Raw genomic sequence first — 16,334 nt, 5'->3', positions numbered from 1 at the left:
TGATGTATAATCTTTAAAAAATCAAGTTGGATATCAATATTCTTTCACATCTACTATCACTAACTTCTGAAAAAGACAACAGGTCCAGAGAGGTTTACAAATACATTTTATCAAATTTTCAAGTACTAGATTTTCTCTCTTTCTCTTCTCCTCTTTTTCTCTCTCTTTCTCTCCCCACACCCACACACAGTACTTCAGATAACAGAAAAGAAAGCTACCCAACTCATGCTATAAGACCAATATACCCTTGCAATTCAAACTAGACAAGCAAAATGAAAGAAGAGACCAAATGCAGTTTATTCTAGGAGTGCAAGGTTACCACCAAATAAGAAACAAATCTATTAATTAAAGCTCTATATTAAATAATGGAAGAGGAAAAATTCCATGGTTATCTTGAGAGATGTAAAACATTTAATATAATTAACCATTTATAATAAGAAAAAATCTGAGCAAATTAACTTTTAAACTGTATCTATCAAAACTGCACAGCACAGATATTGTTTAATGGTGAAATTTTTAAAGTATTTTCATTAAGTTAATATACAAGAGGATGCCCACTGTCACTACTTCTATTGGACATAGTACTGAGCCCAATGCAATAAGGCAAGAACAAGAAATAATAAATCTAATAATTGGAAAGGATGATATACAGTTGTCTTCTGTTTCAGACAATATGATTGTTCAGGAAACTCTACAGCATCTATAGACAATCAATTAAAATTAACATAAATTCAGCAAGACTGCTGTATATGTATAACATTAGATATTAATACTCTTCCAGTATTCCAGGAATTACTAAATAAGAAATGTAACAAAAATTCTTTTCACAATAGCAACAAAAACTTTAAATATGAAGGAATAAATCTAACAAAAGATAAGTAGTATATTTATAGATTATAAATATAATACTGAAAGCTATATAAAAGAATAAATAAATTGAGATATATACCATGTTCTTGGATGGAAAGACTCATAACATAAAATTTCAGTTATCTGATTTGATATATAAATTCTATGCAATTTCAGTCAAACCAAAATTGGATGTTTCAGGAAACTATTCCAAGTAGAGCCAAGAAAAAATTTGATGGAAAAGTTGGAAATTTTCCTACCTAGTAACAGAGCTAATTATAAAACTATTAATCAAGAAGACAGTCTTGTATTGAGTCAGGGATCAACAGACTTACGGAAAGATTTACACCTAAGTGATAAGTTAATATATGATAAAGAGGGTATTGCAAATAACTGGGTTAAGTATATATTGAATTAGTGCTGATTGGACAATTTGTTATAATAATATAAAGAGATTGCTACCTGACTTTGTATTTAAAAAAATTGTATTTTAAGGATATGCCTTTTCTGGTCCAGCATGTAAGAAGCTAGAAGTATCCACTTCATCCTAACACCAAGTAAAAAGTTGAAAAATCAACAACTCTTCTTAGATCTGTCAGAAAGATGGGGTCATAGGGCAAACTGCTGTCCCCAAAATTGGAGAGACCAATAGGCAAATGCAGAGAATTGTGGCCAGCTGGAACAGAAATCCACAACAATAAATCTCCTTGGGAACAAGTGTTATGGTAAGAAAAACCTGAACTATAACTGACAGGAGGCTCAGCATCAGCAATTCTGAGAGATAAAAACTCCAGAGGGACCCAGTGATTGAGGGCACACACTCTTTTGTGAGTTTTACTTCAGGAGCTCAATTAGGTTCTCACAGTGAATATTGGAGAATAAAACTTTTGTGCTTGCAGCATGGGGAGGGGAAAGGAAACCATTTTGAAATACATCGGAGCACTCTGTTTTTCTTAAGAAAGTCTGCTTTTAGGGGAAACTAGTAACCAGAGTCTAACCTGCTGGGGCATTATCAGAGCCCAACTGACCTGGGGGAAGGGAAATACCCAACTTCAGCTGTTCCAGCTATCCTGTCCCATCAATGAGGGATAGGGGGACTGAGAAGCACATCTGAAGTTCACAGTCCAGAGGCATAGGCTCACTAAGAGCCTGAGACCCATAGGACTATAGAATACTTTCTCTCCCTCACACAATACCATCATATTACTAAGGGCCTATTTATAGCAGTTCCTTTTACCCAGTACATCATTTCTGGCTATGAAGGAAAAAATTATAAGACATACTGAAAGTAAAAAGAAAAACTTTTTGAAGAGACAGCAAGAATCAGAACCAGACATGGCAGAGATTTTGGAGTTGTCTGACTAGAAATTTAAGACAACTATGATTAAGATGTCAAGAGGTCTAATGGAAAAACTAAAGATCATGCAAGAACAAATGGGCAATGTAAATCAGAGAGATGGAAATTCTGGGAAAGATCAAAAAAAAATGCTAGAGAACAATAACATGGTAACAGAAATAAAGAATGCCTTTGATAGGCTTGTTGGTAGACTGGACACAGTTGAGGAAAGAATCTCTGAGCTTGAGGATATATCAATAGAAAACACCAAAACTTAAAAGCAAAGAGAAAAAGAGACTGGAAAAAAAACAGAACAGAATATCCAGGGACATGGAACTATAAGAGGCGTAACATGCAGGTAATGGGAATTCCAGAAAGAGAAGCAAGAGTCAAAGGAATAGAAGAAATATTTAAAATAATGCCGATTGAGAATTTCTACCAAATTAATATCACACACCAAACCACAGATCCAGGAAGCTAAGAGAACAATGAGCAGGATAAATGCCAAAAAATCTAAACTAGACATATAATTTTCAAACTACAGAAAATCAAATATAAGAGATAATTTATAAAAAAAGAAAACTCACTTATAGAGGAGGAAGATAAGAATTACATCTTATTTCTCTTCAGAAACCATGCAAACAAGAAAAGAGTGTAGAAAAAAATTTTGAAGTGTTGAGAGAAAAAACCCCCACCAACCTAAAGTTCTGTACCCTGTGAAGTTATCCTTCAAAAGCAAAGAAGAAATACTTTCTCAGACAGACAATTGAGGAAATGTGTTTCCAGTAGACCTGCCTTTCATGAAATGTTAAAAGAAGCTCTTCAGAGAAAAATAATAATAATAAAATCAGAAACTCAGATCTACATAAAGAAAGGATGAGCATCAGAGAAGAAATAAGTGATGGTAGGTTTAAAACTTATTTTTCTTATTCTTAATTGATCTAGCAGATAACAGTTTGTTCAAAATAATAATATCAAAAATGTGTTCAATGATGTATTCTTATGTATGCATGTTTGCTTATGTATAAGTGAAATAAAATGAATAACAACAGTGATACAAAGGATGGGAGGGAGGAATTCAAATTGAAAGACACAATCTGCCAACACTCACATAGGGAGATACAGATAATCTGAATATACCTATATCTATTAAAGAAATTGAACCAATAATTAATATCCTTCCAAAACAGAAAGTACCAGGTCCAAGTAGATTCACTGGTGAATTTTCCAAATAGTTAATGAAGAAATTATACTAATTCTCTACAATCTCTTTCAGAAGATAGAGAGGGAACACTTCCTAATTCTACAAGTGCAACATTACCCTAATACAAAAACCAGAAAAAGCATTACAAGAAAAGAAAACAACAAAGTAATATCTCTCCTGAACATAGGTGCAAAAATCCTCAACAACATATTAGCAAATCAAATCCAACAATATGTAGAAATAATTGTACATTAAGACCAAGTGGGATTTATCCCAGGTATGCAGGGCTGGTTCACCATTAGAAAATCAATTAATGTAATCCATCATATCAACAGGCTAAAGAAGAAAATTCACATGATCATATCAATATATGCAGAAAAAGCATTTGACAAAACTCTACAACCAATCATGATTAAAAAAAAAAAGAAAAAAAAACTCCATAAACTTGGAAGAGAGAGGAATGTCCTCAACTTGATTAAAAAAAAAAAAACTACCAAAAACTACAGCTAATATCATACTTAATGGTAAGAAATTCAAAGCTTTTCCACTAAGATCAGGCACAAGGCAAGGCTATCTCCTCTCACCATTGCTTTTCAATATTGTACGGGGAGTCCTACTTAATGCAATAGGACAAGAAAAGGAAATAAAGGTACACAGATTGGGAAGGAAGAAATAAAACTAGCTTTGTTCCCGTAAGACATGATCATTTTTGTAGAAAATCTGAAAGAATTAACAAAAGAACTCCTGGAACTAATACATGATTATAGCAGGGTTGCAAGATACAGGGTTAATACACAGAAGTCAATCACTTTCATATATGTCAGCAGTGAAAAACAGGAATTTAAAAACATGATACCATTTACATTAGCACCCCCTAAAATGAAATAAGTATAAATTTAACAAAATATGTACAAGATCTATATGAAGAGAACTATAAAACTCTGGCTAAAGAGATCAAATAACTCAATAAATGGAGAGATATCTTATGTTCATGGATAGGAAGACTCACTATTGTCAAGATGTCATTTCTTTCCTACTTGATCTATGCATTCAATGCAATCTTAATCAAAATCATAGCAAGTTATTTGTGGATAGTGACAAACTGATTCTAAAGTTTTTATGGACAAATAAAATACCCAGAATAGCCAACAAGATATTGCAGAAAAACAAAGTTGGAAGACTGACACTACCCAATTTCAAGACATACTCTAAAGCCACGGTAATCAAGACAGTGTGACACTGGTGAAAGAATAGATAAATAGATACATGGAACAGAATAGATAGCCCAGAAACAGACTACATAAATACAGTTAACTGGTCTTTGAGAAAGGAATAAGGGCAATACAATAGAGCAAAGATAGTCTTTTCAATAAATGGTGCTGGAAGAACTTGACATACACATGCAAAAATACCACAACAAAACTGAATCTAGACACAGACTTTACAGTCTTCACAAAAATAAACTCAAAATGGATCACAGACCTAAATGTAAAATGCAAAACTATAAAACTTGTAGAAGATAAGGGAAAACCTAGAAGACCGTGGGTTTGGTGATGACTTTTTAGATGCAACACCAAAAGCCCAATCCATGAAAGAAAAAATTGATAAGCTGGACTTTATTAAAATTAAAAATTTCTGCTCTATGAAAGATGATGTTAAGAGACTTAAAAGACAAACCACATACCAAGAGAAAATATTTGCAAAAGCCATATCAGATAAAGGACTGTTATCCAAAATACACAAAGAACTCTTAAAACCCAACAATAAGAATACAAGCAGCCTGTTTAAAACATGGACCAAATACCTCGATGGACAGATCACCAAAGAAGATACACAGATGGCAAATAACCACACAAAAAGATGTTCAGCATCGTATGTCATCAGGAAACTGCAAATTAAGAAACAATGAAACACCACTACATATCTATTAGAATGGCCAAAATCCAAAACATTAAATGCTGCTTAGGGTGTGGAGCAACAAGAACTCTCATTTATTGTTGAACTCTCATTCCAAATGGTACGGCCACTTTGGAAGACAATTTGGTGGTATCTTACAAAACTAAACATATTCTTCCCATAAGACCCAGCAACTATGCTCCTTGGTAATTATCCAAAAGAGTTGAAAATTTATGTCCCCACAAAAATCTGCACACACAGATGTTTATAGTAGCTTTCTTTATAATTGCCAAAACTTGGAAGCAATCAAGAAGTTCTTCACTAGATGAATAGATAAATAAACTAAGGTCCATTCAGAAATAGATTATTATTCAGTGCTAAAAAGAAATGAGTTATCCAGTCATGAAAAGACATGGAAGAACCTTAAATGCTTATTGCCATGTGAAAGAAGCCAATCTGAAAAGGCTACATACTGTATGATTCCAACTGTATAACATTCTGAAACAGGCAAAACTATGGAGACAGTAAAAAGGTCAGTGGTTACCAAGGGGTAGGGGGTAGGGATGGATAAATAGGCAGAGCACAGAGGATTTTTAGGGCATTAAAAGTGCTCTGTATGATACTATAATAGTGGATACACGTCATTATACATTTGTTCAATCCCACAGAGTATACAACACCAAGAGTGAGCCTTAACGTCAACTCTGGACTGTGGATGATAATGAGGTATCACTGTAGGTCATCAACTGTAATGAATGTACCACTGTGGTGAGGGATGTTGATAATGGGGGAGGCCGTGCATGTGTGGGGACAGGGGGTTTATTGGAAATCTTTGTACGTTCTGCTCACTTTTGCTGTGAACCCTAAACTGCCTTAAAAAACAAAGTGTATCTAAAAACATCTATGTCAAGTTGACTAAATACTAAAATGTAAAAGGCAAAAGTTTTAAATATTTAGAAGAAAATACATGGAGAAATATTTGAAACAAAGAATTAATATCTGCAAATATTAGTAGGTCTTGATAAGAAAACATTTTATTTTCTTGGAAACTCTCTGTCATTTTTGGAGAAAGAGTCCTTGTTACAAGAAAATACTTTACTTGGGAAGAAATTGAGTATCCAGTAGGCAGATGTTGGATGATAATGCCAATTGATGTCAAAGGATAAATGAAATTGTTCTGCAAAAAATAGAAGAATTTAAAGCTAGAAACAGAGGGTGGGAATGGGTCCAGAGCCCTGGAAGGAAGGAATATGAAGAGAGGCAAAAGGAGTAAATTAAAATTATGGTCAGGAAACCCACTTTTCTGGAAAACTAGGGATTGCGAATAACTAGAGCAAACCTGTGATGTTTGGCATAAAGTTTTGCAATGGAAGTCAGAGGACTTTTATTGCATCTAATCCAATAAACAATTTCTATCCTTAGAATGGTCTGGAAGAATTAATATGAATTTAGACTCAGGGCCCTTTTTTTACTTCCTGTGCAACATTAGTACTCTCTATTAAATATAGACCCTCTCAAGTTTTGCACTGGGGTCTGGGAATCTAAGAAAAATTTGGACCAGATTCTTCCCAAGTCTCTTCAGCTACAAAATGTTTTTATACTATAATCTAGAGTGAGCAATAATCAGTGAATCACTTCATATGTAATTTTCTGTCTGCTCATTTCTTCTTTCTGTAAGTCTGATTTATTCTTTTGATCTGCACCCAGCTTCCTCTTCATACTTGTTTCTTCTCCTGATGGCAGTGTTACCCTTACCTTGACTCTCCATGGACTTTCATTCCGTTTAGGGTTGTAGGCAGGGCAGTCATCAAGGAATAAATCAGCCCTCCAGGCGTCTCCAATTAGTTTACACAAGGTAGTGATATGATCAGGTGTTTTAGAAACTTGTTACACAAAGTGCAGCCCATTGATGAATAGCATCAACATCGTATTGGAGCTTGTTAGATATGCAGGATCTTACTTCCCTTCCTACAGAATGTCTATGCATTTTAACACAATTTACCAGTCATTTGCGTGAACATTAATGTTTGACTAGCACTGAACCAAGAAATCTTTTCCTGGTAGGGTGATGAAAGATGGATTTGGGAAGTAAAAGCCTGAAGGTAAAAGGTTACCTATTCACTCTTTTAATTCTTTCTCTGATATTTGGGGTAAGAACCGATATATACAGTATGAACTTGTATGATCAGGCCACCCAAGATGGCTCTTTTTTTGGTCTACGTACATTCCCTGCTCAACCAGTGCCTGCTTCATCTACACACTACGCACACTACCAAGCTTCCTGTATATTTGCCCCTTCAGCTGGTGATTGTTCTAATTTTAGATCAGAACACCTCCACTAGGATAGCTTGTCAAAGCGGCAGTGAGGGGGCGTGCCACCTACTGGTTTCCCTGGTAACCAATGAGCCAACCTGAAGTCAATTCCCCCTATAACTGGTAATCTCCCCCTCCTCCCTGGGAGAGAAGACTGCCGCCATGTCCTGCCTGCAGTCAGCCGCACACGGTGGCTTGTTGCTCCAGGACCTTGCTTCAGACGTGTAAGTTCCCCCTATCCGTTAAACCACTGATGTTTCTGTCGCTAACTCTGGGCTCTTTCTTCGGTCTTGAAGCCGGACAAGCACAGGGCTTGCTGGCCTGCGGGTGCAGCCCAACAGAACTAAAAAAGTAATTGTTGAAGAGTTGAAATATATTCCTTCACTCTTCTGAAGGTTTAAGTGAAGCTGAACCTGGAGCCACTAGAGATTTTACTATAGCATATATTTGAGGCTCAACAAGCAGAAAGGACCACAGAGACTATTAATTTTGTTTACTTCAAGAAGGAATCAAAGCCCCTTAGTTTGTCAACTCAGGAAGCTAAATGGGATTACACTCTTTAAAGTACTTCCAAAACAGTGACTAAAATCACTTGGTCTTTTCAAGTTCAAAGTGTACAGTCAATGGCTATAACCAAAGAACCCGGAGAGTAGAATTTTTATTCCTGTTTTGCTCTAGTGTTCTTGTTAATAGAATCCTTTTATATTCTTTCTAGGCCACTGGACAGAAATACCCCTTTTATAGTTTAACTTCTTCTTAAATCACTACAAGATATTTTTCTAGAGCTTCTTTGAAGCTCTAGAAAAGTTTGAATCACAGGGCTTCCAGGATATAAAACTCTTTTGTAAGGACATTTCCTGCATACTTTTAACTCAAAATACCAGCAGCATCTCACTCTCTCTCCTAGAGAAGTCTCACTCTGATTGAAAACTTGTGTGAGTCATATAATAGTGAACACCTGGGGCAGGAAGTTAATTGCTGTTTGCTCGGAGAGAAGAAATTGCCTATACTGTAGCACAAGGCCATGGCAAACTCTGTCCAAATAAGATTTTACAGATAGAGTCTGATACTAGCAGACAGCAGAATGCAGTGAGGATGTCATTTAGTCGTGCCTAGAAACCTTGTACTTAAAAGTAAAGTCAGGGCTTCCGGTGGCGCAGTGGTTGAGAGTCCGCCTGCCCATGCAGGGGACACGGGTTCGTGCCCCGGTCCGGGAAGATCCCACATGCCACGGAGTGGCTGGGCCCGGGAGCCATGGCCGCTGAGCCTGTGCATCCGGAGCCTGTGCTCCGCAACGGGAGAGGCCACAACAGTGAGAGGCCCGCGTACCGCAAAAAAAAAAAAAAAAAAGTAAAGCCAGGCATCTGCAATACCTACCAATTTCAAAACTACCATCAATAACTCCCACCAGTGAAGAAGGGATATCAAACCTTCTCTCTATCTGAGTGATGGTGCTCTTCAGGTAGCCTTCTGCCAGTGCTTTGGCAAAGTAAACAAAAGACAGGGCACCCAAGAACACCTGAAAAATATGATAGGTCACACTTAGTCTAACTCCAGCCTGACATATGACTGAAAATTTACTAAACAGAGAGACAGAAGCACAAACCACAAACCAGGTAACACGCCTGTTACCACTGAAGATTTCATTCAAGCAAAGTAATAGGCTTCTTCCCACCTCAAGCTCATGTAGAGTTCTAAAAATTCAAATAGACTTTCATTCATAATGTATGTTGAATTCCACCCTTTCTCCCCCTCTCCCCCAAAGGGCATTCAAAGATGTCTTGGCTTTGAAAAGAAGATTCATTGCATGGGGAAGCAGAGAGAGGAAGGAACCATTGAAAGGTAAGAAAATAAAACAAAAACCATCAACCAAATACTCAACATCTTATCACAGGTCTAATACTCATTATTGTGTATTTCACAGCAATGGTTAATGTTCTAGCAGGGAACGTAACAGACTGAAAAAGTAGAACTACTATTCTTTATGTTTAAGTTCATATTCAAGTTAAATTCGTACTCAAATTCTTATTCAATGAAAAAAATATATTCTTTTTGATATCTGGCTTGTGTGTTTTACTAGACCTGGGTCTGTGATGGAGTATCTGTAAGGCAGATTATATGAAAAAAAACACGTATGTATTTGTTGAGTGAATATTTGATGCAAGGAAAGTATAGGAACTTGGAGTCACGTTGAGCACCATTTAAAAGGGAACCCTGTCCCTTACTGTGTGGCCAGGAAAGTCAAATTTTTCATTTATAGAATGGGAATAATATGGATGTTTCATAGATTAAATGTTACAACTGTGTGTAGCATAACATCTGGTACATGGTAGATATTTAATGAATATCATTACCTCTCTCCTTTCTGTTTCAGAGGGGCGTTCAAGTGAGCCAGGAAAGTAATATTTAGTAATTTAAACTACATAGTCAGGCAAAGATTGCTTTCACTGCCCAGCAAAGTGTGGTTTTCATAAATTGCATCTAAGGTCACTTTTTAAAGTGGAAAAAAATTTCTCACCTCTAGCTATAGTGTGTAGAAAATAACTGGATCAAGAACTGAGAGCATGGACTCCACCAAATTCTCTTACCTCTTTAGTTAACCACTTATGGTTGTTTATCATTTAGTTGTTTGTTACCTTTAGTTCACCACAGCAGGGTTGTTTCTCCTCTGAGGAGGGATATTCTGTTTTAAAGGAAGGCCTCCCAACAGGTTGCATTGAATTTTTGCTGAATAACTGGATATTTTCTTTGGATGAAGTGTCCATTATGAAAACATTCCTTGACTCTGATCTGTCAAAGTTGATTTTTAAGTAAAAAAAAAAAAAAAAATTAATTCAAACCCATGCAGTTGATTAGATAATGTTTTTATTTCACAATAGATCACAATTCTGTAGACATAACTTGATGTGAAGTTCCCTCATTTTACCACAGTAAGTTGGCAAAGTTTTTCAATTAAAATCGACCAGGATATCTGATTAAGCAATCCTGCTCTTGGGACTCTGTAGCCAGCATTCTTTCTCAATCCCTCCAGTTTAAGCCTCATTATAGCAAAGAATAAATTTAAATGTTGCCTTTGGAATAAATAACGAGGAAGAATTTTGCTAACTTTGTGGTCTTGCCAGCTTAAACTAGAAGCAAGCAGGAAAGGAAGAAGAGGAATTCAGCCATTTGAATATTGATTCATTAGAATTGAGTCTTTAAAGCCTTTAAATCTATTATCTTAGCAGAATGAATAGAAAAGATTGATGCCCCTGGTAGATGACTATATCACACTGTGATTCTTACACATTTGTAGCATACAAAGTAAGGCTTAAAATAAGGCAAAAAAAGAGGACCAATCTGTGTATCATTTTAGCTTGACAAATAGGGAAGCAGCATGATTTATGCCTCAGGCTTAGATTTCATTCAGTCAAAAGTAGTCTTTGGCCTGCCTTAAAGTAAGAAAGATGCCTTCCTTCTTATGTCTAATTTCCCACCCTCCTTTGTCCTTACCAAGCCCTGGACAGGTTCACATAATCTGAACCTATTTTCTTTTTGTTCATATCAATATTTACATATCCTATGCACCCACTTCTTGAGGATTCCATATAGCTCAGTGCCTGCCTGATAAAGTAATCTAAGTGAAGGGATTTAAAAATAAAATAACTTCTGGATCACCCTAATGTTTACCAGATGATGCATTTGTACATTAATAGAGATCTTCTGTATTCTCATCACGCTAACTGAAAAAATAACGTCAGGGTAAAACTTAACGTACTGTGGTAGTTTAGAGTTATTCTATCTGTGTGTCTATTATCTTGACTTTATATAATGCATGTTCTTTCTGTGTTTACTCAACCTCATCTTTGGTAGTTTGAATTTATAGATAATGTCTCAAACTGAAAAATCAAGAAATAGCAGTATACACAATTTATTTTGAAATATGGAGCTAAATATCAGAAGACAGACCTAAAAGATTTAAAAGTGGAGGGAGTGAGAAATGGGTTGAGAAGGGTAGGGCAAGGACCTGTTTTGTTTTTTGTTTTTAAACTTGTTATTAGACTTTTAGATTATTCAATTTCATAAACATGCATAAATTTACTTTTTAAAAATGGACAAAGGAAAGTGAGGAAAACAGAAAAAATTTTAAAGCCAAAAAGCTAAACAAAGAGCAGAGAATCCTAAACAAGAGCAAAAGGCAAAGATACAGGAATACAATGTTAGTAAGATCTAAACACAGATGTTTAGGAGAATACAAAATAAAAATTATGCAAAATATATAGAAATAACTATAACGTCTTGACAAAATGGATAAATTTCTAGCAAATATAAATTACCTGTATTGATACAAACCAGGAGAGAAACATATCTAAGGAAGACATTAACAAAAATACTCTAAACCTATTCCCTAAATAAAAATAGTAAGGATAGATGATGTAACTGGAGTGCTTTATCAAGGAATACCCTTCAAGGAAAAATAGCAGATAATGGAAACAGATGCTAATAGTCTCCATTCATCGGACCAAGCCAGAATTATCTTGATAGCAAAATCTCATTAAGACAACACAAAAAGGAAAACTGCAGAGCCAACCTAGAGATGCTAAAATCCTAAATAAAATACTAGCAAATACAAATTAATTAAAATTCCATAATTAAGATTTAATATTAGGAAGTTTGTTCACCTAAATCATCGCATTAAAAATTCAAACTTCCCTGGTGGTGCAGTGATTGGGAATCCACCTGCCAGTGCAGGGGACGTGGGTTCAGGCCCTGGTCCGGGAGGATCCCACGTGCCATGGAGTGGCTGGGCCCATGTGCCGCAGCTGCCGAGCCCACGCTCTGGAGCCCGTGCTCTGCAACAGGAGAGGCCACTGTGGTGAGAGACCTGTACACCGCAGCAAGGAGTGGCCCCCGCTCGCTGCAAATGGAGAGAGCCAGTGCAGAGCAGTGAGGACCAAATGCAGCCAAAAATAAATAAATTCAAAAAAAAAATTCCGCAAAAAACGAAAACCAAAAAAAAAAAAAAAAAAAAATCAAGATGTTACTTATATATATCAAAACATCACATTGTATACCTTAAATATATACAATTTTTATTGTCAATCACATTTCAATAAAGCTAGAAGAAATTCAAAATGAAAAATAATAAAATTTCAGTAGATGCAATACATCAGGTGATGAAAGTCAACAGCCATTCATGACTCAAAAAAAAAAAATCTAAGAAATTCAGTACATGGATATTGATACCAACAGCCAACTTCCTATATCCACTGAATCACTAAAACTAGTTTTCAGAAAAATATTTTGCCAGAACAGTGAAAGGGTATTTGGGAAGCAATGGATTAAATAGGTCTCTTTACTACAAAAATACTGAGTACCTTTAATTAAAATCCTGGAGAGACACATTGCTTATTAAAAAAAAAAAAATCAAAACAACAAAATGACCCAAATGTCCAACAAATTATGGTATACTCACACAGTGAAATCTTTGAAACCATTAGAAATTAGTGTAAAGAAGTAAATATAGTCATATAGAAATATTTTTATTACAGAGTTGATTTTAAAAATACAAGACTTCAAAGCAATATACATAACACTCTATTTTATAATAGAAACACACATACATTCACAGGTGTGTATACATGAAGCAAAGCTTCAGAAAGTTTATAAAGAATAGGTTAACACATTATTTCTGGCTGGTGACACTGCAGACGATTTTTTTTAAATGTTTTGTGTATCCATATTTTCTAATTTTTCTATAATGAATGTACAATTCTTATACGAAAAAATATTTTAAATATAAAAGATATAGAAATATCAAGAAGCAAGAAATACATACCAGAAGGATTTTTAAAATACAAAATAACATCAAATTTATAGTGTAAAATGTAATTCTCTTCCACAAATTAAACTATGTAATACAAACTGGCCTACTGTTTTAGGAATTCAGATATATTATTTCTGTTCAGTCATAATATTAAACCCAGTGACCAGAAAAAGCAAATAAATTGTTTAATAATAAAATACACTATTGGGAGGGTGGACCTTCAAGATGGCAGAGGAGACATGGAGATCACTTTCCTCCCCACAAATACATCAAAAGTACATCTACACGTGGAACAACTCCTACAGAACGCCTACTGAATGCTGGCAGAAGACCTCAGACTTCCCAAAGGCAAGAAACTCCCTATGTACCTGGTTAGGGCAAAAGGAAAAAGAAAAAACAGAGACAAAAGAATAGAGATAGGACGTGCACGTCTAGGAGGGAGCTGTGAAGGAGGAAAAGGTTCCACACACTAGGAAGCCCCTTCACTGATGGAGACAGGGGGTGGCAGGGAGGGTGGGGGGGAGGAACCTTTGGAGCCACAGAGGAGAGCGCAGCCACGGTTGCAGAGGACAAGGCAGAGAGATTCACGCACAGAGGATCAGTGCCAACCAGCACTCACCAGCCCGAGAGGCTTGTCTGTTCACCCGCCATGGGAGCTGGAAGCTGAGGCTCGGGCTTCGGATGTCAGATCCCAGGGAGAGGACTGGGGTTGGCTGAGTGAACACAGCCTGAAGGGGGCTAGTGCACCACAGCTAGCCAGGAGGGAGTCCTGGAAAAAGTCTAGAACTGCCTAAGAGGCTAAAGACCATTGTTTCAGGGTGCACAAGGAGAGAGGATTCAGAGCACTGCCTAAACGAGCTCCAGAGACGGGCACGAGCCGTGGCTTAGCAGCGTGGACACCAGACACGGACATAAAATGCTAAAACTGCTGCTGCAGCCACCAAGAAGCCTGTGTGCAAGCGCAGGTCACTATCCACACCTCCCCTCCCGGGAGCCTGTGCAGCCTGCCACTGCCAGGGTCCTGTGATCCTGGTACAACTTCCCCGGGAGAACACATGGTGCACCTTATGCTGTTGCAATGTCACGCTGGCCTCTGCCGCCGCAGACTCGCCCTGCATTCAGTACCCCTTCCCCCCTCTCCCCCCACCCCAGCCTGAGTGAGCCAGAGTCCCCTAAGCAGCTGCTCCTTTAACCCCGTCCTGTCTGAGTGGAGAACAGACGCCCTCAGGCAACTTACATGCAGAGGCGGGGCCAAATCCAAAGCTGAACCCCAGGAGCTGTGCGAACAAAGAAGAGAAAGGGAAATCTCTCCCAGCAGCCTCAGGAGCAGCAGATTAAATCTCCACAATCAACTTGATGTACCCTGCATCTCTGGAATAACTGAATAGACAAAAAATCATCCCAAAGTTGAGGTGGTGGACTTTGGGAGCAACTGTAGACTTGGGGTTTGCTTTCTGCCTCTAATTTGTTTCTGGTTTTATGTTTATCTTAGTTTAGTATTTAGAACTTACTATCATTGGTAGATTTGTTTGTTGATTTGGTTGCTCTCTTCCTCTTTAACTACTTTTTTATTTTAATAATTTTATATATTTTATTTTACTTTTTTATTTCTTTTTCTTTTTTCTCCCTTTTCTTCTGAGCTGTGTGGCTGACAGGGTCTTGGTGCTCTGGCCAGGTGTCAGGCCTGAGCCTCTGAGGTGGGAGAGCCAAGTTCAGGACATTGGTCCAACAGATACCTCCCGGCCCCATGTAATATCAATCAGCAAGAGCTCTCCTAGAGATCTCCGTCTCAACACTAAGACCCAGCTCCACTCAGCAACCAGCAAGCTCCAGTGCTGGACACCCCATGCCAAAAACTAGCAAGACAGGAACACAACCCCACCCATTAGCAGAGAGGCTGCCTAAAATCATAAGTTCACAGACACCCCAAAACACACCACTGGACATGGTCCTGCCTGCCAGAAAGACAAGATCCAGCTTCATACACCAGAACACAGGCACTAGTCCCCTCCACCAGGAGGCCTACACAACCCACTGAACCAACTTTAGCCACTGGGAACAGACACCAAAAACAACAGGAACTACGAACCTGCAGCCTGCAAAAAGGAGACCCCAAACACAGTAAGTTAAGCAAAATGAGAAGACAGAAAAACACACAGCAGATGAAGGAGCAAGGCAAAAACCCACCAGACCAAACAAATGTAGAGGAAATAGGCAGTCTACCTGAAAAAGAATTCAGAGTAATGATAGTAAAGATATCCAAAATCTTGGAAACAGAATGGAGAAAATACAAGAAACATTTAACAAGGACCTAGAAGAACTAAAGAGCAAACAATGATGAACAACATAATAAATGATATTAAAACTTCTCTAGAAGGAATCAATAGCAGAATAACTGAGGCAGAAGAACAGGTAAGTGACCTGGAAGATAAAATAGTGGAAATAACTACTGCAGAGCAGAATAAAGGAAAAAGAATGAAAAGAATTGAGGACAGTCTCAGCCTTCTCACACTCTTCCAAAATATAGCAGAGAGAGGAACACTCCCAGACTCATTCTACGAGGCCACCATCACCCTGAGACCAAAACCAGACAAAGATGTCACAAAGAAAGAAAACTACAGGCCAATATCACTGATGAACATAGATGCAAAAATCCTCAACAAAATACTAGCAAACAGAATCTAACAGCACATTAAAAGGATCATACACCATGATCAAGTGAGGTTTATCCCAGGAATGCAAGGACTCTTCAATATATGCAAATAAATCAATGTGATACACACCATATTAACAAATTGAAGGGTAAAAACCATATGATAATCTCAATAGATGCAGAAAAAGCTTTTGACAAAATTCAACATCCATTTATGATAAAAACCCTCCAGAAAATAGGCATAGAGGGAACTTAACCTCAACATAATAAAGGCCAT

General features: G+C 37.2%; 1 protein-coding gene across 1 annotated transcript in view; it reads right to left on the bottom strand.

Annotated features, from left to right (window-relative positions):
• The window catches only part of SLCO1C1 (solute carrier organic anion transporter family member 1C1), a 46,914-nt gene extending 36,551 nt beyond the window's left edge, over positions 1–10,363 (bottom strand). Inside the window, exons 1-2 of the mRNA XM_022577721.2 lie at positions 10,235–10,363; positions 8,976–9,117 (exon numbers count right to left, since the gene is read on the bottom strand). Coding sequence (XP_022433429.2) covers positions 8,976–9,117; positions 10,235–10,363 — 271 coding nt within the window. The remainder of the gene's footprint in view (positions 1–8,975; positions 9,118–10,234) is intronic.
• Between the last annotated feature and the right edge of the window lie 5,971 nt (positions 10,364–16,334).

Source organism: Delphinapterus leucas, chromosome 11 (assembly GCF_059928025.1).
Source record: "Delphinapterus leucas isolate spDelLeu-1000000601 "Yukka" chromosome 11, BTC_Dleu_Yukka2, whole genome shotgun sequence".
Lineage (NCBI taxonomy): Eukaryota > Metazoa > Chordata > Mammalia > Artiodactyla > Monodontidae > Delphinapterus > Delphinapterus leucas.
Note: the sequence above shows the minus strand (reverse complement) of the source record. Positions and strands in the feature narration are given on the sequence as shown.